Source organism: Neoarius graeffei, chromosome 12, assembly GCF_027579695.1.
Source record: "Neoarius graeffei isolate fNeoGra1 chromosome 12, fNeoGra1.pri, whole genome shotgun sequence".
NCBI lineage: Eukaryota > Metazoa > Chordata > Actinopteri > Siluriformes > Ariidae > Neoarius > Neoarius graeffei.
In genome coordinates, this window is record NC_083580.1 from 27,452,662 (window position 1) to 27,475,856 (window position 23,195).

At 40.3% G+C, this 23,195-nt stretch overlaps 1 protein-coding gene across 2 annotated transcripts in view; it reads left to right on the forward strand.

Moving 5' to 3' along the window:
* Positions 1 to 22,825, forward strand: part of LOC132895313 (cyclin-dependent kinase 9) — a 62,828-nt gene extending 40,003 nt beyond the window's left edge. The window contains exons 4-8 of one of the 2 annotated variants that reach the window (XM_060935734.1): positions 8,693 to 8,783; positions 9,092 to 9,258; positions 18,694 to 18,865; positions 21,231 to 21,379; positions 21,655 to 22,825. In XM_060935734.1, the coding sequence (XP_060791717.1) occupies positions 8,693 to 8,783; positions 9,092 to 9,258; positions 18,694 to 18,865; positions 21,231 to 21,379; positions 21,655 to 22,020 (945 nt within the window). In that variant the 3' untranslated portion in view covers positions 22,021 to 22,825. Of the gene's footprint in view, positions 1 to 8,692; positions 8,784 to 9,091; positions 9,259 to 11,165; positions 17,319 to 18,693; positions 18,866 to 21,230; positions 21,380 to 21,654 lie in introns of those variants that run through there. The other variant, XM_060935735.1, reaches the window with a different exon arrangement.
* The last annotated feature ends 370 nt before the right edge of the window (positions 22,826 to 23,195 follow it).

Consider the following 23,195-nt stretch of genomic DNA (forward strand, 5'->3'; position numbering starts at 1 on the left):
TCACACTGAGTGCCACAAGCCTTTCCTGAACGTAATTTTTTTTGTCTGTAGTGTAAAAAATGAGGACAATTTATTGACGAAACAAAACATGGGTCAGTAGTTTAGGAGCACTGAGAAAAACCGCGGCTTTGACTATCCCAAAATCGTGTTGTCTGAGATCGTGATTTTCGGTCGAAAATGATATATCGTTCAGCCCTCGTGAGTGCACACCATTGTACCAATGTATTGGTACGCCAATTGCATTTTTGTGCACCTTTTAAGAGACTTTAGGCTTACCTCTTTTCTATCGATCGATCTCTCTCTTCCCATCTATCCCCCTTGTCTCCTATCTATCTATGCCCCCTGTATATGTCTCCCTCCCTCGTTTACAAGGGTACAAAATGTAAAATGGTTGAAGCAAGTGCTGGGAAACTAAGACAAGGAGTTTGTCTGTTTAGAGTGTTGTGAATGTTTTGATATTTTATTTAAAAAAAAAAATACACCCACATCACTTTTTTATTTTAAGTATCATCTCTGGGTGCATGGTCATAACTAGTTCAGAGACAGTTCTTTAGGCCTCGAGTTAGGCCTAAAGTGCACATCTTTTGGCATTAATGTGTTGGTATGCCTATTGCATTTTTGTGTACCTTTTAAGGCCATGACTTGGACCCTACATTGTGTTCCTTTCTTCCAGGTTTAAGCTTTTTTTTTTTTGTCTTGAATGTGAAGATTCGACAAGCAATGCACATGATGACTTAAGTATATAACTTTTATAATAAAAGTATTTTTACTTGAAACATTTGTCATTATTGGGAATTTGATCTGGTGTTCTACGACCGCATAATGGGTGCGATGTAGGTCTTAATTCTCATTTAAGTGGTCTTAAAAAGGTCTTAAAGTCTTAAATTTATGGTGGTCAAACCTGGGGAAACCCTGCTATAATTAAAATTTCACAATTATAAAGAATAGAAAATTAACATACAAAGAATATTATAACTGCATAAAATAACGAACTAATAATAAGAAACATAACATCAAGTTGTAATGACAGTAACAAAAATAACAATAAAAAGAAATATGAACAATGATGATAAAATGTTATGTATGAATTAGAATTTCAAAACGGCAGTTAAATGGGCTTTTAAACATCTTTTGAAACATTTTATAGAGAAGCAGTTCTTTTCCAAATGGGGAAAAACCATTCCATAATTTGGAACCCCTAAATTTTATAGTAAATTGACCTCTGCACGTAAGAAATCTTGAAGGATGAAGATCTAAAGATTGTCGGGTTGAATAAAAATGGATCTGTGAATTAAATTTAAAATAAGTCTTAGTGCTCTGGAAAATTTTCATGATTTGAATATACCTTTATAAATAAAAACACATTTGAGAGATATTGATATCATAAATAGTAAGTATCTGAAGTTTCTGAAAAAGAGGTACAGATGAGGCATGAGACTCAGATCGGGTTGCCAGCCTAACAAAACGTTTCTGCAGGACCAAAATTCTGTGAAGTGTAGTAGGAAAAGTGCTTGCCCAAACTATATTACAATATGAAAGATATGGATCAATTAAACTATAATAAAGTATAAGAAGACAGTTTGTGGTAACAAGATTACTAATCCTCCTAATTATACCAATAGATTTTTTTTTTTTTTTTTTTTTTTTTTTTTTTTTTGCTAGCCCAGTCAATTTGTGCTTTCCAAGTCAAACTCTCAACAAAAATTCCCAGGAATCTTGTTGAGACTTGAGGTATCTCAACAGACTGAATTGTAACTTTACAAAAGTCCTTAGAATATATATATTTTTTTTTAACCACAAAATTATATAATTAGATTTTATATTCAGAGAACTTATTTAATCTGAACCATGCAACATATGTAATTAAACCAGCATTAACATTTTTAATCAGAGAATTGAAATTTGAGTGAGAATGAACTAGTTGTATCATATGCAAACATTACTGGAGGAAGAATATTTGAGACATTTGATAAATCATTAATATAAATAAGAAATAATAATGGTCCAAGAACGGACCCCTGTGGGACCCCACAAAGTAGTGTAGCTTTGTTGGAATAGCATCCATTAATACAAACAAACTGTCTTCTGTTTGAGACTTTGTTTTGTTTTGTTTTTTTTAACCATTCAAACGTAGAATCATAACCATATTTATGCAATTTTTTTCAATAAAATATGATGGTTGACTGTATCAAAAGCTTTTGAAAAGTCAGTGAGTATACTACAGGTAAATTAATTATTTTCTCATGCAGAGGTAACTTTGTCAATCAAATGAAGCAAAGCCATATAAGTGGAATGATTTTTCCGAAAACCATACTGATGTTTTGTAAAGAATTGAATTAGAATCTAGGTGAAAAATAATCCTTTTGTCAATTTTTTTCTAATATTTTTGAAAAACATGGCAGGATAGATATGGGTCTATAATTATTAAAACACTGATCATCCGCTTTAAACAGAGGAATAACTTTGGCAACTTTTAAAGGTGCCCTTCCGCCAAAAATGTTTAATACTGGCTCGTTTTGAAATACCATAGTTCACTCCGAGTTGCATATGCATGCTGCATGTGAAAATGTAATTCTACTCCCATTCCCTGTATTAGCTTATGAAAGAAAATAGTCGGAAAAACGAGCAGATCAGAAAAAGCCATACGAACTTACATCACTTCGAAAATTAGTATTCATGGCCTCACCCACCTTGGCTTGCGACCGGCCATGGGAAGAAAGCACGAGGAGAGAGACGTAATTCGCCCCGAGGCACGGTGCGGTGCTCTGCATCAGTTTCGTTTCTAACGGCGGCTCCAGCCCGACTTTGCACACTCGTAACTCGGGCAGGGGAGGTCCCAGCCTCCTCCGACTGGGCAGCCAGCGGCCTCTGCCCTCTCCCGAACGAAAGAGTGCTCCCAGGGTGAGCTAGCTCCGCGCCTCGGGATGTAATTTGCCCCGCGGTGCTTCGCATCAGTTTCATTTCAACGGTGGCTCCAGCCCGACTTTGCATGCTCGTAACTCAGGCAGGGGAGGTCCCAGCCTCCCTGGACTTGGCAGCCAGCGGCCTCTGCCCTCTCCCGAACGAAAGAGTGCTCCCTGGGTGGGCTAGCTCTGCGCCTCGGGACGTAATTCACCTAACCCTAGGTCCCAGCCTCCCCAGACTTGGCAACCAGCGACCCCTGCCCTCTCCCGAACAAACCAGTGCTGCCAGGGCCCGTCAGCTCCCAGCCAGGGGACGTTATCCCCCCCCCCCCACACACACCCCGAGGCGAGCTCCGCTCCGTGCCTCGTGCCTTGAGAGCCGCTGCCACAGGGATTATTCAATTCAATAAATGAATGAACGACTCTCCCACGTGCGCACAAGTGTTCTGGTTGGGGAGAGAGCTCCCTTCCTCTGCTCTCCCTCTCCTCTTATAGGGCGCGGTCACTGGGGAAGACACACAAGCACACGTTAATTCCCGTCAGGTGCAGTGATTCTGCCACTTACCTTCCCTGACTCTGCCCTCCATTCACAGACTGCCGCTCGGCCACACCCCCGCTGCTACATCTACATTGTTATTGATCAAAACATCGATTTCGAGACCATAATAGCTAATTGAAACAGTTTTTACAAAGACACCCATATCCGCTTGTTCTGACCCACTGGAGGTAGCATCACAGTGCTGTTAGCCAGTTAGAGGTAACACGTTTACTGATTGCTGTTAGCCAATCGGAGGTAACACGTTTACATGTCATGAATATTAATGAGTAAGAGCAGGGCCGCTGACAGCTTTGGCTGGGCCCGGGACAAAATGCTCTGAATGGGAGCCCCCCTAACAAAATCCAGGCTCCATCAGCTGCGTGCGCAGCGCGAATGTTTGTATATGAGAAATCCCTGTAGGCTATCTTTGCCTGTATGTCATCGCAGAACAGCAAGTGTAAATAATGGGCGGGGATTTGTGACGATTGATGCAACGGTGGTGGCTGAGGGTCCGAAATGAGGACAAAATGTAAAAAGTGAGGACGCGTGACAGACGTCCGGACAGACGGCTCTAAAACCGGACTGTCCGGACGAATGGTCACCCTACTTATCTGGCTCAGCTGCCCCACTGCCTTTGCTAGTACCTGCTGCAGCATCATCCGAATCTTTTTTAAAATATTTATGCAGCGAGCCCCTGAGTCTCTTGGTTTCTTCCTCTCTTTTTCTCTTTTCTTTTCTGTGCTCCTGACTTGTGCATGTTGGCAAATGGCACGCACGCTGATTGTCGAAGCGCTATGATCAAACAATGTCGGTTTTTTCCCCTTAATCAAAGAGTCAGACCAAACCATTTTTGCATTAGGGGTGGTAGGGGGTTCTTGACACCTTTTTCAAAGACAATAAAGGCAAAAGATCTAGAAATCATTTATTGAATGCAAATATAGCCCATTTCTCCCCCAAATCAACACATTTTGAAATGAAATAATTTAATTTAATCGCAACTTCATGAGAGCCCAGTTCTGGGCCCTCCCTATTCCTGGGCCCGGGACAACATACCCGTTTGTCCCCCCCTGTCGGCGGACCTGAGTAAGAGCTGAAATCCTGTCATTCTCCCGCCCCCCGCTCCTCCACCAAACTAGAACAGCCTGAAACAGGAGAACCACAGCATTTTTTTTTTCACCAGAACCGGCTCACAGGGCATTCATTCATACTAGAGACCACCGCACAATTAATGAAAAAACGATGCAAGGGGACCTTTAAATCCTCTGGTATAACGCCTGTTTTCATAGACAGAGAAAAAATGTAAACCAGTGGCTTCAAAATTGACTGTTTGACCTGTTTAACAAGGGATGCAGAAATGTTATCAGCTGAAGATGTTTTTAGTTCATCAGTAATGTCACTTATTTCTTGAACATCAGGAGGCTTAAAAAAAGAGAAGGATAATTTTCTGTAATAAAATCCAATGGATTACCACAACAAGCAGGAACTTTACTAGCCAATTTATAACCAATGTTAACAAAAAAAATCATGAAATTTGAGCTATATCAAATGAATTGTTAAAAGAATTGACACCATCTAAGAAGATTGAGGGTAACTCTGAGTGAGTCTTTTTTCTCTATGCAGCAACTGATTTATAACTTTCCATGTGGTTTTAGTGTCATTTGAACATCTCTTAAATTTTTCACAAAAAATTTCTTTTTTGCAAATCTAATGGAATGAGTATATTTATTTCTGTAAGATTTATAAACACCATGAGTAAGAGGTGTAGGATTTGAGACATATTTTCTGTACAGTTTATTCTTTTTCCTCAGCAGCTTAAGCAAATCAACTGTAAACCAAGGCTTACTAAAATCTTGACTGCATTTCCTAGTAAAACTGCCTATTGGAAAACATTCATTGAAACTAAAACTAATAACTTTCATAAAATTTTGATATGCAAAATGAGCATTATTTTCTTTATATAGATCATTCCATGAAATACTGGCAAGCATATCATTTAAATTTAGAAATATTTGACTTGCTCATAATTCTTTTGTGCATCTTTTTCTTATTTTGTTTAATTTTATTAGACTTGATTAAAGAATATTGGAATATAGGAAAATGATCTCATCTCATCTCATTATCTGTAGCCGCTTTATCCTGTTCTACAGGGTCGCAGGCAAGCTGGAGCCTATCCCAGCTGACTACGGGCGAAAGGCGGGGTACACCCTGGACAAGTCGCCAGGTCATCACAGGGCCGACACATAGACACAGACAACCATTCACACTCACATTCACACCTACGGTCAATTTAGAGTCACCAGTTAACCTAACCTGCATGTCTTTGGACTGTGGGGGGAAACCGGAGCACCCGGAGGAAACCCACGCGGACACGGGGAGAACATGCAAACTCCGCACAGAAAGGCCCTTGCCGGCCACGGGGCTTGAACCCGGACCTTCTTGCTGTGAGGCAACAGCGCTAACCACTACACCACCGTGCCGCCAGGAAAATGATCTGACAAATCTAAATACAAAACCCCAGATTTCATTCCTTCATTCAAGTTGTTTTAAGATGTTATCAAAGTTACTGAATTTTCCTTTACTCTTGTAGATTTATAAATAAGAGGAAAAAAGTAACTAGAATAAAGAATATTGAGAATCTGCAGTTAATGTATCTAAATTACTTTTAAGAGGTTTATATTAAAATCTAAAATATAACAAAGTTTATCAAGTCAAGAGAACTGGACAGACTTTCATTAAAATCTTTGACAGTAGAGTCAGGTGGGTGATAACACCAACTATAAAAAAAATTTTCCACCAAAAACACCAGAGAGCTCCACAAAAACAGATTCCACCTCAGCCCTAACTGACTTCAGGGAGAGATCATCCCTAACTTTAAATTCATAGTCACCAAGAAAAAATCTACAAAGATTAATGGCATCAAATGATAAAAAAAATGTAGATCTGGGTCAACATCAATTGTAAGAATCAATTTCAGAGGAATCAAAAGGCTTAAAAATATGGTCATCAAAGTCAGATGTATTGCAGTAGTCCATAGGGTGTAAATGTAATGTACTGTGGATATGTCATAAAAAAAAATCAGAGTACTGTAAAATGAGTCATGGTGGGCATTACTGAGTATTAGCCCTCCTTTGTTGTGGAGGGTTTTGAATAGGTGGATGAACAATAAGTTTGTCATATCTCAAATGTGCAATGTCACCTCTCTCTCGAGCTGCCTTCATTGCAGGGAGTAGATCTTTCCTTCTTTGTCGGACGAGTTCAGAAAAATCCTCATTAATAAAGATGCCTGAGCCCTTCAGGTTTTTAGCTTTATCCAGAACAGCAAGTTTGTCCTTCAGCCGCAGGAATCTGATCACAATGGGTCTGGGCTTTTCTGATGGTGTCACTGGCTTTCAAGTTCTATGAGCCCAGTCCAGCTCTATTTTCAAGTGATCCAGTTGTAATTTTTCACTGAATAGTTTTCTCACTTTTTCTTTAGATTCGGACACTTTTTTTTTTTTTTTTTTTTTTTTTCCCCTTTCACAGACTCTTGGATGCCATCCACAACAAAACTATGCTATCTTGTCTGTCCCTCCAGATATTCAGTCTTGTCTGAGACTGAAATCAAACCTTTACAAATTGTCTCCAAATATGTCCTGATTTCACTACAGTTCTTAGACAAAGTGCCACAAGAAATTTTAAAATCATCATTCCTTTTGAGTCATTTCCAGACTCACCTTAAAATCATAAACTTGCTTTGACAGATCATCAATCCTCTTATTAGAAGAATCAACTATGATCTGTACACAAGATTTGAAGCTTTTTTTTTCTTGTTGTTCAAGCAAAGTTCTGTAAAAGTCCTTTTGCTAATCCAATAATTCATGCACTTGAGCCATGGTAACATATTCCTCGGTGGTGTAGTTGGAAGCTTTAGGTGGCATTGTTTGATAATCAGGGCCTACTAGGCCTGAAAATTGAGCAGTAGAGTCCCAGAAACACTTCACAAAATACAAAGGCCACAATTTTACTGTAGATATTTGATTAGATTCTTCTTACTTCAAATAGCAGCAAATATTTTTAATTTTAAGTAGGATTCCTCAGATTTTTGCTGGATAAAAAAAACCAGCCATAAGTTCAGAGAAACACAGCTGCAGCCATCTTTTTCAATTTCTCAATGACCATTTCCCATCCATCATGCATCTCTCCCCTATCACACGCCTACCAACCAGTGACGTGAAGCCACCAGGTGACTTTTTGAGCCACTGATCGTGCAATGTCAGGGGGTGGCTTAACGTACTCGTAAGATCATGCTATTCCACTCCCTACCCCGTGTGCATGTATGAGCTCACGGACATCCATGATCAGTTTGTGTCTATGTGGCACCCCTCCGTCCCTGAGACCATGAACAATTTTGCTCCCGGGATCCTGGACATGGGTGGCTGTGGCATCAAGATTCAGCTCGTGATCTCTGGCAGGGCAAATGCTTTTCTGTTGCGTCTGTGTTCATGAAATACATCCAGCTGAACCTATTTAAGCTCTCTGGATGGATGCAATAAAGAGAGTTTGAGAATGTGGTCTGATCCATTTCTCCCAGAGAAGGGGGCGGGTCTACCAAAGCAGTGAGTTTTCCACTCAACATTATTGTGTAAATTCAAGATTGAGAAAGTTTTGACTGCACAGACTGGTTGTGAATTTGACAGCATGGTAGAGACGTTTTAGCATCGTTTTTATAAAATGGGAGTGAACGGGAGCACACCGTCTTGTTTTTATTTTTATATATATATATATATATATATATATATATATATATATATATATATATATATATATATATATATATATAATTTTTTTTTTTTTTTTTTTTTTTTTATTAAAAAGCATGTGTATGTAATGTGTGCAGTTGATGAGGTGGACAGTCAGACTGTAGCCTTCAGGCTTCTGAAGCTTGTGGCAAGAAAAGTGTACACAAGCTTTTTTGGCCCATTGATTTGTGTCTGGCGTGAAGACTAGGTCCTGTATGAGGTGGTCTTTTGTCTTAAGATTTTAAATATTCTTCTGGATGATAACTTCTTTGTAATTGCTGCTGCATGTTGGCTCCCCCCCGATTATGCAATCTTGTTTATGAAGATGGTGAAAACAACAATTAAGCAATTGTGTGAAATGTTTCTGTGCAAACTTCTTTGCAGATATTTAGTTTTTTTGTGTTGTGCTCCATCATGTTCTGTGTAAAGATTGGTTGAATTTGTATGTTAAGTGTTGAAATGTTTCTTTTTAGTTTCCCATCACAGCACTGCGGGAGATCAAGATCCTCCAGCTGCTGAAGCATGAGAACGTCGTAAATCTGATTGAGATCTGTCGAACAAAAGGTAAGGCTCTTTACTGGGTTTCTTTCATTACAGTGAATTAGATGCTTAAAGTCCTTTTAAAATATCTCAAAACAAAGGGAAGTTTCTGTCTTGAAAATGAAGAATTTGTGTCAGAACCCTTGCATCTCTTGAATGCTGAGGAGCTGATGGTTTATGTTTACACTTTGGCACTATTGGAAATGTTTGTGGATTTAAACAGTGCAAATGAATAAACAGTTAAGAGCATTGTGTGGATTCTGCATTTAGGTGAGAGGAATTCATACTCTTTCCCCCCCCTAAAGAGGATTGTGTTTTTGTGTGTTGTGCAGCCACCCAGTTTAACCGTTACAAGGGCAGCATATACCTGGTGTTTGATTTCTGCGAGCACGATCTGGCCGGCCTGCTAAGCAATGCCAACGTTAAGTTCACGCTGTCGGAGATTAAGAAGGTCATGCAAATGCTGTTGAACGGACTCTACTACATCCACAGAAACAAGGTTGGCATTTCCCATCATCCCCCTCTTCCTAAAAAGAATGCATGTGTGTGGGGTGTTGTGCAGGTTTTTTAATTTTTTTAAATTTTTATTTTTTAAACAAGTCCAACCCGTGCCCTAATTTTAAGGACTTGTGACTTGACTTGGACTTGACCACTGATTACTCGGACTCATGCGTTAACTGCATTCAGATTTGTAAATTGGAGACAAGGACTCTGGATTTTTTTTCTTCCTTCTTGCAACATGCCATATTAATTTGGCATAAAATATTTATATCTACGCTAATTTTTATACTCATTTTGTGCAAGAGAATGCACGTTCACCTGTTCGTACGTTATGTTCAGAAACAAACTAATGTTAATGGTGCTAAAATTCCTGGAGAGAATGCCCCTAGGATTGTCCGATTTGCTTATACTGACTTCTCGTGCAGTGGGGAAAAAAATGCACTGCGATGTGTTCCATATGTAGAAGAACTATTGAGGAGACAATGGGGACAACCTCAAACTTGAATCATTTGGCAAGACTACACCCAGAGAAGTAAGTGACATGCTACGGTATGTTCATTGCTCTCTTGATAGCGGGGCTTGCTTGCTGACCAATGAACTAGCTTAGTGTTAACCCTCTCTTATTTGCCTTGTTGATAGCAGGTCTTGTGAGCAATGAACAAGCTTTTTATCTGTAGCCTATTAACTAAAATGGGACAGTCAAGCAGTAACGTTCATCTCTGCTACTGTATTGGACTGTTTCACATAAAGGCAGCAACAGCCACCATCAAATGGTGCGGTTGGAGTCTTGTTCTCAGACTTGAGACTGATCAATCATGGACTCTACTCTGACTCGATTTTCTTTTATGACTTGGACTTGTCTCAGACTGGGGACTCAAGACTGGACTCTGACTCGAGGTTAACACTAGCAGTCCCAGCATTTTTCTGTCTACCTAGAAGACCCACATGGGGCCATTTGGCCCGACCGCTTTTCCCCAATACACTAATCACTCATTTTGTTATGGTAATGAGGCTGTTAGTGGCAGTGTGTGGGGTGAGGGGGTCACATTTCACACACTTCAGACTTCAGTGGTGAAGTCATGTTGGCTACTTCTGTGTGAATGTGAGAATGAGGAATAAAAACACATTCTATTCTAAAATGTGAACATGTGAATGTCCCATGTGACCATAACGACTCATGTGACTGCAACCAGACAATTGTTTGATGGATAAATACCTCAGTGCACATGGACTATCGCTTCAGTTCCCTCAAGAATTTTGTGGTGAAAGAAGCTCCTCTCCAAGGAACGAAGATGCAGAGATTCAACATTCAACAGGCATTGTAAGATTTCATTTCTAAGCTGTAAGGTAACTAACAGCCATATTTCCATAACAAAATGAATGTCTACAGGGAGGACTTGGGGCCAATTGGCCCTCTTGTGGGTTTTCTAGGTAAAAAGGCCAAATGGCCCCTCTCTGGGACTTCTATTAAGCGACTCTACTACAACACTGGTGATGTAATCGGTGAACATCCCTAAACTGTGTTGAAGAATTGGGTTTTATAACTTTTTTTTAAATATTTTATTTTCAGTTTCTTGTGTAATGAGTATGAACATATCAGTATAGAGACATAACAAAGGACAAAGTGTGAAGGATAACCCCCCTCCCCCATCAAAAAAATAAATAAAATAAATAAAGGGGTCAGTGTTCAAGGTCAATACAAACAACTACATTAAGTCATTAAATATTTGGTGTAAGAGATGTACCAATATGGTCTAAATATGGCTGCCAGATTTTCAAAAAGGTGTTATATTGTTTTCTGAGACAATAAGTGATTTTTTTTTCCAGGGGGATGCAACTATTCATCTCAACAGACCACCTGTCAATAAGAAGAGGGGAGTCAGATTTCCATGACACTGCAATGCACTTCTTAGCCACGCATAGAGCAACTTCAATGAATTTGAGTTGTGCATTGGTTAGAGAACGGCGAATACTTGTAAAGTTCCCCAATAAACAAAGTTCAGGGTCCACTGGAACATTAACTCCCGTGATCCTGGTTAAAGTGGAGCAGATATCATTCCAGAAAGGCCTAACTTTCATACACAGCCAGGTACAATGTAAAAAGGAACCAACTTCAGTATCACATCTAAAGCACATTTCTAACAGGTTGGATTTGAATGAATGTAATTTTTCTGGGGTAAGGTATAACTGATGTAGAAAATTATAGTTAATCAATTTGTAACGGGCATTGATGATAGTTGACAAGCTGTTTTGACATAGTTCTGTCAAATTGTTCGTCAATTGTAACATTGAGATCTGACTCCCATTTCATTCTAGACTTATGCACACCTGGTTTTGGGCCCTCAGTCAACAACAGATGATACATTTTAGAAATAAATTTGTGTATTCCCATCATAAAGAAATCTTTCAACATCATTCATAACAGGCAGAGTCATTTCAGGACCCAAATTAGCCCTCAGAAAGGATCTTAGTTGGAGATAACAGAAAAAGGTTTGATTGGACAAGTTATATTTCCTCTTCAGGTGTTCAAATGACATGAAAAGTCCTTTATTGAAGCAATCCTCCAAGTGTTGGATTCCCTTATGGTGCCATCTGTCCAGAATCTTATCAAGAGTCATGGGTATAAGTTCATTTTGCTTTAAAGGTGTTTTAGGTGACAGCCCCACCTTCAATCCAAGACTTTTGTGAACCTCATACCAAACTTTTATCAGATGCCTCAATATAGGGTTGTCTGTCCTGTTGTTTACAGTTCCAGAATTATGCTTATAAATGAAGTCACCGTGGACCTTTTCATTCAGGGGGTGCAGTCTGATTTGTGTCCAAGAAGGGGCGTCACTGCCCTCAAAAAAGGATGAGATGACCCTCAGTTGGGCTGCCAGGTAGTAGTTTTTAAAACTTGGTAGTCGAAGTCCCCCCGAGCCATAGTCCCATGTTAGCTTCCCCATAGATATCCGGGGTGCTTTATAATTCCATAAAAATTGTCTGACGTATCTATTGAGAGCTTTGAAGAATGATTGTGGCAATGGAATGGGTAGGGATTGAAACAGATATTGCAATCTCGGTTGTACATTCATTTTAATACAATTCACTCTTCCAATCAAGGTGAGAGGCAAGCCCATCCATCTACGTAAATCATCATCAGTCTTCCTGAGCAGTGGGAGGTCATTCAATTTGTACAGATTTTTGAGGTTGTTGTCTACAAATATACCAAGGTATTTTATACCATCCATAGGCCATCTAAATGGACTTGTGCGCTGGAGTTCGGAGTGATCAAAATTTGTCAATGGAATAATTTCACTTTTTTCCAAATTCACCTTATAACCTGAAACACTTTTTTCTCTCTCTCTCTCTCTCTCTCTCTCTCTCTCTCTCTCTCTCTCTCTCTTACTACTACTACTACTACTACTACTACTACCACTATAGACCTCTTGCAGTCACATGACCGGAATGTAAACAGCCGCCATCTTGTCGGTCAACAACACAGCTGAATACTGCTGCACTCATGTACAAAATGGATCAATTTCAACCAACGGACTACACAGCTCATTTTTCTAATGAACAGATAACTAGATATATGTCTAAAATAAACGACCTACAGATTAGTGACCCTTATCGATTACCGGACGTAGTTTTCACAACCGTGTGAGTGGATATGGAACTGCCAGAGGTGGAATACCCAGATGTGTATAATTACCTCATTAACTTTCCCTTGCTGTTCAGTGGTGAAGCACTGCGTGCTTATAAATCTCTGGACAGTTATCTTTACAGAAATTCAGGATTTGTCAGCCCCCCTCAGATGTGGCATCTTGTAAACAAGAAAATAACAATCCTCATTGGATGGGTAAGTCACTTAAGTATTGAGTGCTAGTACTGATACTAGATATATCAGTAGTATCTAGTATAGCACTGACCAGCCGATTATAGAATAAGGTAATTCCAGCTGTAATTCCAAATCGTCCGTCTTGTTTACCATGGATCTGACGGAGAGGTAGAGGCTTGGCAGTGGAGGTTTGAGTGGCTGTTTTCTGAGCTTAGTCAACAGGCCGGCTCTGCAGCCTCGCTTTTGCTTCCTCTCCCGACGCCTTCGCCTGCCAGACCCGATAACAATTCACGGAGACCCCGCTGGTCTCGCTGTCTCGTCCGGAATGTTGTGCATGCGATGGAAATCGCTACAAACAGTCATTTTCTGCTGGAAACCAATGTCCAGTAAGTCCATACGGTTGTAGTGGTTATTGAAGTCCGGTACAGACGAACAACGCGCAAAAATACACACAAAAATCATAAATGTGCACAGGTAGGGAGAGCTTGTAGCCGCAGCATCCCCATCATGCGCCGCCATATCCACTATTATGGTTGAGTATTTTATATTATCAGTTAGATCAAGTATCAGTAGTCTATCACTATTACTGTATATATGGTGTACCTGATGGCAGCAATCCATTTTGCACGCCTGTCAGGGTCCCGTAGCAGCCTGCTGTCAAGTGTATGTGAGCATCATGGGTTTCCCACACTTGAAAGGGAAGGACTCGGACACAGGATTCCACTCGTCTTATGTTTTATTGATTTTCAGTGGAGTTGATGTTGTAGTAGAATTGTATATAGTAGGGTTTTCCAGAAGAAAAGGTGGAACCAGAAGCAGAAGTAGAACCAGAAGTAGAAGTGGAACCAGAAGTAGAAGGCGGAAATATGACATTTGACCGACAAGATGGCGTCTGTTTACAATCTGGATCGGCTGTGACGTCACATGCAAGTGGTCCATAAGTATTTAATACAGTTTGTAATTTGGAAAGAGAGTTATCAGAGTCTTTTAAGTACAAAATAACGTCATCTGCCAGCAAATTAATTTTATGAACTGCCTGACCCACCTGAAAGCCTTTTATATCAGGATCTTGTCTAATTGCTTCAGCTAAAGGCTCAATTGCCAAGACAAAAAGTGCTGGAGACAAAGGGCATCCCTGTTGACTTGATCTGCTTAAAGGGAATGTAGATGAAATCTGTCCATTGGTGCTGATTTTTGCCTGGGGTTTGATAGTTTGAACCCAACTAAGAAATAATTGACCGAACCCAAACTTGGCTAACACTTTGAATAAATATGGCCACTCTAGCCTATCAAAGGCCTTCTCAGCATCCAAAGACACAGCTGCACTGGGTTCTGTTTCAGATTTTGTTAAATGAATAATATTAAAAAGCCTACATAGGTTATTAGCTGAGGAACGCTTTGAAATAAAGCCACACTGGTCTGGATGTATTAGTTGTGGCAGGTATTGGCCAAGTCTGTTCGCTAGGGCCTTGGAAATTAATTTATAATCTGTATTTAACAATGAAATTGGCCAATATGAAGAGCATCTCAAAGGATCTACTTTTTTTTTGTGTGAATTACAGTAATTATGGCTGTAGAGAATGACTCGGGGAGTATTCGAGTCTTGGAGGCCAAGTTGATGACACCCATGAGGAGTGGCAGGAGTAAATCCTTAAATTCCCTGTAAAATTCTGGAGGGAACCCATCTTCTCCTGGTGATTTGTTTGCTTGTAATGAGCCCAGAGCTTTTTCAATTTCTTTTTGTGTAAAGGGCAGATCAAGACACTTTTGATCTTCCTGGCCAAGTTTGGGCAGTTCAATCATGGACAAAAATTCATCAGTGTTACTCAGATTCTCTGGTGGTTCTGATGTGTATAAATGTGTGTAAAATTGTTTGAATGCATCATTAATTTCTGTTGGGTTATATGATACAGAACCTGTTTCAGTTTGGATTGAATTAATCGTCCTAGAGGTTTCTTCTTTTCTCAGTTGCCAAGACAGAATTTTGTGCGCCTTCTCTCCCAATTCATAGTATCTCTGCTTGTTTCTTAGAATGTTTTTTTTTTTTTTCAATTTTATAAGTATTGTATCTAAGCTTTTTGTTTACCAATAACTGGTGTACTTCTTTAGATCTTGATTGTTGAAACTCCTTTTCCAGTTTCAAGATGTCTGCTTCCAATTCTTCTATTTCTGCCATGTATTTCTTTTTGATACCTTCTGGTAAGAGATTATTTGTCCCCTTAAAAAGGCTTTTAGTGTGTCCCATAATGTAAAACTATTGGGAGAAGAAGCACAGTTTGTCTCATAGAATAGCCCAATCTGATCCCTTATAAATTTGCAGAAATCTGGTTTTTGAAGGAGAGTAGGGTTCAGACACCACCTATATGTATTAGTAGTTTTTTCAGGCATATGAATGGACAGGGTCAGAGGTGAGTGATCCGATGGTGCTCTAGATAAGTACCGTATTTTCTGGACTATAGAGCGCACCTGTATATAAGCCGCATCCGCTCTATTTTAAAAAATTTTAAAAAAAGATATACAAGCCGCACTGGGCTATAAGCCGCAGATATCTATGTTGAAAAATTAGATATTTACTGCATGTACAGAACGATTTTGTACTGTAAATGTACATGTATGTACCTGAACAGATTCTTTCCGAACAGTGCCTTTTAACACGGCAGCAACTTTGCTGATTAAAACGGAACAGAACCAAGAGAAATAACCGGTATTTATTTACCTTCATTTCTCCTGTGTTTGAAACCACAAGTCACTTTAATCATCTTCGCTGGATTTGAAAATAATTACCAGTTAGTAATTTGTCGTGCGTGTTCTATCTGCTAAAGATCTGCTAATTCTTCTTTGCATTGATTTTTCGTCTATCTTATTTTTTATTCTACTTCCGGTTAGAGCGCCCCTAGCGGTGGAAGAAAAATCCACAGAATAGCCGCACCTTTGTATAAGCCGCATGGTTCAAAACCTAGGAAAAAAGTAGCGGCTTATAGTCCAGAAAATACGGGTACTCAGATTCTACTGCCCTGTGAATCAGCTGTGTCGACAACAGGAAGAGATCAATCCGAGTAAAAGAGTTGTGGCGACCAGAGTAAAAAGAATAATCTCGGGTTTGAGGGTGCATTTGTCTCCACACATCAGTTAAGTTTAATTCCTTCATGAATTCTACTGTGATTTTGGCTGCTTTAGATTTGGATACTGATAGAGCTGACTTATCCAGAACAGGATCTAGGCAGAAATTAGTCACCCCCTATAAGAATGTTTGGCCGTCCTGCTGACACCTTCAGGAGTATGTCCTGTATAAATGACTCATCGTCATAATTGGGTGCATAAAAATTTAAGAGTCCAGGATTCTGAGTAAATCTGACAATTCACTAAAACGTATGTCCCCAATGTATCAACAATGGTTTCTCCAATTGTTACAGGTATGTTCTTATTTATCAAGATGGCCACTCCCCTGGCTTTAGAGTTAAAAGATATTACAACATGCCCTATCCAATCCCTTTTCAATTTTCTATGCTCCAGGGGTGTCAGATGGATTTCCTGTATAAAGGCAATGTCTATTTTCAATTTTTTCAAGTGTGTTAATACTCTCTCCCGTTTAACAGGTCCGTTTAACCCATTCACATTAAAACTCACAAATTTCACCACCCTGTTCATCAATAGCAAATGATTTTACAGAGATATTGCCCCTTCCATAAGACAAATGTGTCTCTTACGACCAAGTAATGTAAAGTAAAGCACTGACCATATGAAAAAACAGTAGAAGACAAAAAAAAAAGAGAACAGTAACATCCCACCCCGCCTTGTGCCTCCCCGAACCTGGCACATAGCAGCTCGTATTCATCTCAAAGGGAGCTACTGGGCAAATAATTAGAATGTTACCACTAGCCCCCTCCCCGTGACAATATAGTAACATTAACTATATGATACCGCGATATAGAGCAATTAAAGCAGTGAAAGTAAAAACGGTATCAGCAACTCGGGTTGTGCAGATATGGCAGCACTTCAAATTGGGCTGTTGTAATATAGTGTATATAAAACAATATGCAAAAAGGTCCCAGTGCTGCGAGCAGCAGGTCAGCTACTTTGAACATAAAGTTGCCTCACCTCGGCGCAACCGTGAATTGAATGAAGAATGTCAGTGTATGGATCTACTCCCCTTCTTGTACATTTATTCCTTTCCAGGGACTTCGCCGCCTCCTTCGGATCGGATCGGCGAAGATCCTGGGCGCTCCGACATCTCGGGGGTAAATAAAGTTTGGCTGGGTATCGCAGAGTGGGGTGGGGATTTTTTTTTTTTAATTCCTTCGTTGCGCAGAGCCTGCTGCACTTCTCTGAAGGCGTGGCGCTGAGCCATGACCTCGCTGGTGTAATCCAGGAAGACAAGGACCTTGTCTCCCTTGTACTCCATGGACTGTTGTCTGCCGAGGCGAAGAATCAACTCCTTCTCCTGAAAGTGATGCATGCGCGCCAGGATGGTACGCAGTCTGGTGCCGGCAGCCGGCTTTGGTTGGAGGGAGCGGTGCGCCCGGTTGACTTTTACTGGATGCGGAAAGTGTTTGTCGCCGAGCAGTTTGGGGATTAATTCCGTGGGTCTACCATCCTCCTCACCCTCTTGGATCCCCACAATTTTGATGTGCCTCCGAGAGCGGGCCTCCAGGTCAGCTCAGTGTATTTAGCTTCAAGTGCTAGCATACGGACGTCAAGGTCGCTAGTAGCTTGCTCCTGGTTAGCTACACGGGCTTGCAGGTTGGCCTGTGAGCAGTGTTGCCAGATACTGCTGACATTTTCCAGCCCAAAATATGTTCAAAACCCGCCAAAATGCACTTAAAACCGCCCAATCTGGCAACACTGCCTGTGAGGCTGTGAGTGATTGAAACTTAGCCTCAAAGGCATCGAAACGTTCATTAATGCAGCGCAGGACTGACTCTGACACTTCTTTGCACAGCTCCTTACACATTTCTTAAGTTTTATCTGGAGGCATGTCCGACCTGGTGGGAGAATCGCCAGCAGGGCTGCAGCTACCGGTGGCACTAGCTCCAGCTCCGGCAGTTTGACTGTAGGTGGATTTGGCTTTGCTGGTGATGTTTGGCTTCGGCATTTTGGATTTTCAGTTTGATAGAGTTCTTGGGGAGATGTATACATGCACACTTGTGGTCTATGGGCAAAAAAGACGCGGTATAAAGAGACTTTTGTAAGTCGCGGAGAGGAACACAGACTAAACACGTGTACGTCCTTTGCATGCGCACTAGCGCCCCCCGGGTTTTATAACTTTGTGCTTGACATCAATAAACTGCTGTTGTCCCTGGTGGTAGTACAGGTGCGTTTTCAAGCAGAAACAGTATGTTCAGGGCTGCTTGTTCCTTTAGAGTGAAGGGTCACTGCACATCAGTACAAAGGTCATAACCCTATTGAGCACCTTTGGAACATTTTGAAGCAACTTTTTAGACAGTGCTCTCCACTACATCACCAAAACACCAGCTGTAGGAATATGATGTGGAAGTCATTCCTACAAGACTGTTCTAGAGATTTGTGCAACTTAGTCAACATGCATTGAAGCTGTTCTGGTGGTAATTTGTCACCCTTAAATTTTTTTTTTTTTTGTTCTCTCCCCGTTTTTAGATTTTGCATAGAGACATGAAGGCAGCAAACGTGCTCATCACAAGGGATGGTGTGCTGAAACTTGCTGATTTTGGCCTGGCAAGAGCTTTCAGTCTGGCAAAAAACAGCCAGGGCAATCGCTACACCAACAGAGTAGTGACACTGTGGTACCGACCTCCAGAGCTCCTGCTGGGTGAGACTGAGTACAGCAAGTTAAACTGGAGCATGAGTGGAATCAATGGAATGTCTCTCAAAACGAATTAAATACAAGACTACATATTTACTGTCATCAGGACAGGGAATTGAAATGTATTTTGGGATTTAGGCATGTTTTGTGAATCCTAACCACAATTCACAAAGACCAAAAACATTTGTAATGTCTGGCTGGCAGACAGTTATTTCTACTACAGAAATAGCATGAAAGCTACAAAGGAAGTGTATATTATACAGTGGTGCTTGAAAGTTTGTGAACCCTTTTGAATTTTCTATTTCTGCAGAAATTATCTAAAACATCAGATTTTCACCCAAGTCCTAAATGTAGATAAAGGGAACCCAGTTAAACAAATGAGACAAAAATATTATACTTGCTCATTTATTTATTGAGGAAAATCATCCAATATTACATATGTGAGAGGCTCACATACTTTTGCCACAAGGATTAGCAGTTAATTTGAAGGTGAAATTAGTCAAGTGTTTTCAAACAATGGGATGACAATCAGGTGTGAGTGGGCACCCTGTTTTATTTTAAAAAAAAAAAAACAGGGATCTATCAAAGTCTGATCTTCACAACACGTTTGTGGAAGTGTATCATGGCATGAACAAAGGAGATTTTTGAGGACCTCAGAAAAGGCGTTGTTGCTCATCAGGCTGGTAAAGGTTACAAAACCATCTCTGAAGAGTTTGGACTCCACCAATCCACAGTCAGATTGTGTACAAATGGAGGAAATTCAAGACCATTGTTACCCTCCCCAGGAGTGGCCAACCAACAAAGCTCACTCCAAGAGCAAGGCGTGTAATAGTCGGCGAGGTCACAAAGGACCCCAGGGTAACTTCTAAGCAACTGAAGGCCTCTCTCACATTGGCTAATGTTAATGTTCATGAGTCCATCATCAGGAGAATACTGAACAACAATGGTGTGCATGGCAGGGTTGCAAGGAGAAAGCCACTGCTCTCCAAAAAAAAACATTGCTGCTTGTCTGCAGTTTGCTAAAGATCATGTGAACTTTTTGGTTTAAATGAGAAATGCGATGTTTGGAGAAAGGAAAACACTGCATTCCAGCATAAGAACCTTATCCCATTTATGAAACATGGTATCATGGTTTGGTCCTGTTTTGCTACATCTGGGCCAGGACGGCTTGCCATCATTGATGGAACAATGAATTCTGAATTATACCAGTGAATCCTAAAGGAAAATGTCAGGACATCTGTCCATGAACTGAATCTCGAGAAGGTGGGTCATGCAGCAAGACAACGACCCTAAGCACACAAGTCATTCTACCAAAGAATGGTTAAAGAAGAATAAAGTTGAAAACACCTGACTCTAATTTCACCTTCAAATTAACTGCTAATCCTAGAGGTTCACCTACTTTTTCCACTCCCAGATATGGATTATTGGATCATATTCCTCAATAAATAAATGACCAAGTGTAATATTTTTCTCATTTGTTTAACTGGGTTCTTTTTATCTACTTTTTGGACTTGTGTGAAAATCTGATGATGTTTTAGGTCATATTTATGCAGAAATGTAGAAAATTCTAAAGGGTTCACAAACTTCCAAGTGCCGCTGTAAATCAATAGGAAAATATGACCGCAGACTTTGCTTTTAAAAAAAAAAACAATGCACAGCAGCAACCACAACCCTTAATGTATTGACTTTAACAATGGGAGAGGTTAACAGGCCAATTCTACAAAGTTACATTTTTATTGACGTGGGAATTTGAACCCATGATGTCAGGATGGCATAAAGGCATCTTTTGAGTTCCATAGCGATCCATTGGAGATGTCCACTCTGAATTAATTCCCCTCTGGCAGCCAATTGGCTTGCAAATGTCCAAATATTTTAGATAAATTTGAGCATAAAACTCAAATTTTACACTAAATTTCACCCATTGTCAGTTAAAAAAAAAAAATTGGGTTTACTTTGCAAAACTGAGTTTTGCATATTTTGCAACTGAAGATTTTTAAGAAATGTAATTTCATTATTATTATTATTATTATTATTATTATGAAGAACCGTGGAATGTGAGGTTTACCTCAGGATTTATTTCTTTTTAACTTTGAACACAAGAATAGTGCTCCTAATTGGAAACTTCCTGTGAGGTTGCATGGCCTATGAGTGAATCTTTAAATGGACACATCAATCTTTTTGTTAACCTAGGCCAATGTCATAATCTGCCAAGTGCCTGCTGAAAACCAATTGGATAATGGTAGCGAAGTTTTCCAAACAACTGGGTCAACAGTAGAAATCCTCATTACAGACTAGTCTGTTGTATCTGGGCACGTTTGTGGGTGGGTTTTTTTGTGCTCATGTGTTTGTTTTTTTGTGCATGCCTGTTTAGGAGAGCGTGATTACGGGCCACCCATTGATCTGTGGGGTGCAGGGTGTATCATGGCTGAAATGTGGACCAGGAGCCCCATCATGCAGGGAAACACAGAACAGCACCAGCTCACTCTGATTAGCCAGCTGTGTGGATCCATAACGGCTGAAGTAATGAAGCTATGCATGTTTAAAATAAATTTGGTTATTTATTAGCTTGCTTTCCAACATTGACCAAAACACCAGCTTGTAGTTAATTGTTGGTTCACTGGTTTTAAAGGTTGTGTAGACCAGTTTTTTGTTTTGGGGTTTTTTATATTAAAGCTGTAATTTCTCAACGATGCACAGGAAAGGAGTGGTATAACAGATTTATCATATGTATAGGGCAAGAACCCCATCGTGGAATCTGTCTGCCACTTTTTTTTTTTTTTTCCCATCTTTCTCAGGTGTGGCCTGGCGTGGATAAAAAATACGAGTTGTACCAGAAGATGGAGTTGCCTAAAGGGCAGAAGCGAAAGGTAAAAGAGCGTCTGAAGGCGTATGTTAAAGACCCATATGCTCTGGATCTGATCGATAAGCTGTTGGTGCTGGATCCAGCGCAGCGTGTGGACAGTGACGATGCTCTCAACCATGACTTCTTCTGGTCTGATCCCATGCCCTCTGACCTCAAGCATATGCTCTCCACACACAATACATCCATGTTCGAATACCTGGCCCCCCCACGGCGCCGCGGTCACATGCCCCAACAGCCAGCCAATCAGAACCGCAACCCAGCTACAGCCAGCCAGTCGGAGTTTGACCGTGTTTTCTGATTTCTCCAACGTCGGACACCACCCCCAATAATTTAGAAAGGGGAACAAGATTTATGAGCTCAAATTGAGATGAGCAAAACTGAGCTTAACGAGACTATCCGATGACCAGCTGTGTTGGTTTCACTTCTCATCTAGTCTGATTGTCTCTAGATGGAATTCTCTGAATTATGTATTTTAATCATACAGATGAATTCTGTGGCCTCTGGGTCAGAAATCAACTGGTAGCTCTCTGGACACCCCTTGTTTATCCACATGTTCATTTTGGACTACTGTGGTTTGAAATGCAGCTAAGGGGTCAGGTTTTCTGTGTTAACGGAAGTGGGAGCAGCAGTTTGTTGGGACTGAGTTTCGTGCTGCATTAAAAAAGATGAGGAAAAAGTTATACAGTGTCCGTTTTGGAGATTGTGTTGTCTTGCACCATTTCAGCTGCAGTTTTCCTGCATTTTGAATAGAGCAAAACTGTGTTTTATTTTCTCATATTATGTTGAGACTTTTATTTAGCTATTTATCATATGGTTTGCACCCTCTGTGTTAATGTTCAAATGTTGTTTTACTTGCTTTTATAAAGATATGTGTTTGGGTATTGAGGTATTTGAAACCCCAATAAACCTCCTAATCTTTCACTGTGTTGATATTCACTTGTACCCACTAAGTGGCACAGTAGCACATCTTTTGAATGCAGAATGAAAATATTTGCTGAACATTTGGGATAAATGGTGTTAAAGCATCTAAATATCTAATGAGCATTTGTTTTCCAACTAAGACATGGTTTCCTGATTTGTGTAAATAAAATGGTCGCTCTTTATAGACTGAACCTTTTGTTAATAATTAGATTAGATAAAACTTTATTGATCCCTTTGGGAGGGTTCCCTCAGGGAAATTAAGATTCCAGCAGCATCATTACAGATAAACAGAGAAAAGAAATGGAGGAAAAACTTCTAGATAAATTAAAATAAATTAAGTATTTACATATACAAATATAAGAATAAGATGGGGAAGAGAGGAAGGGGGGAGAGAGAGGAGGGGAGAAAAAGGAAAAGGGGGGGCAGCAGGAGAGATATTGCACATTTTCCGGTATTGCTTATTGTTAGGCTGGGCTACTGCTCCTTTCTGTCCTCCTGTTACCCCTCCTCCTCCCCCCAGAGAGGAGTTGTACAGTCTGATGACATGAGGGA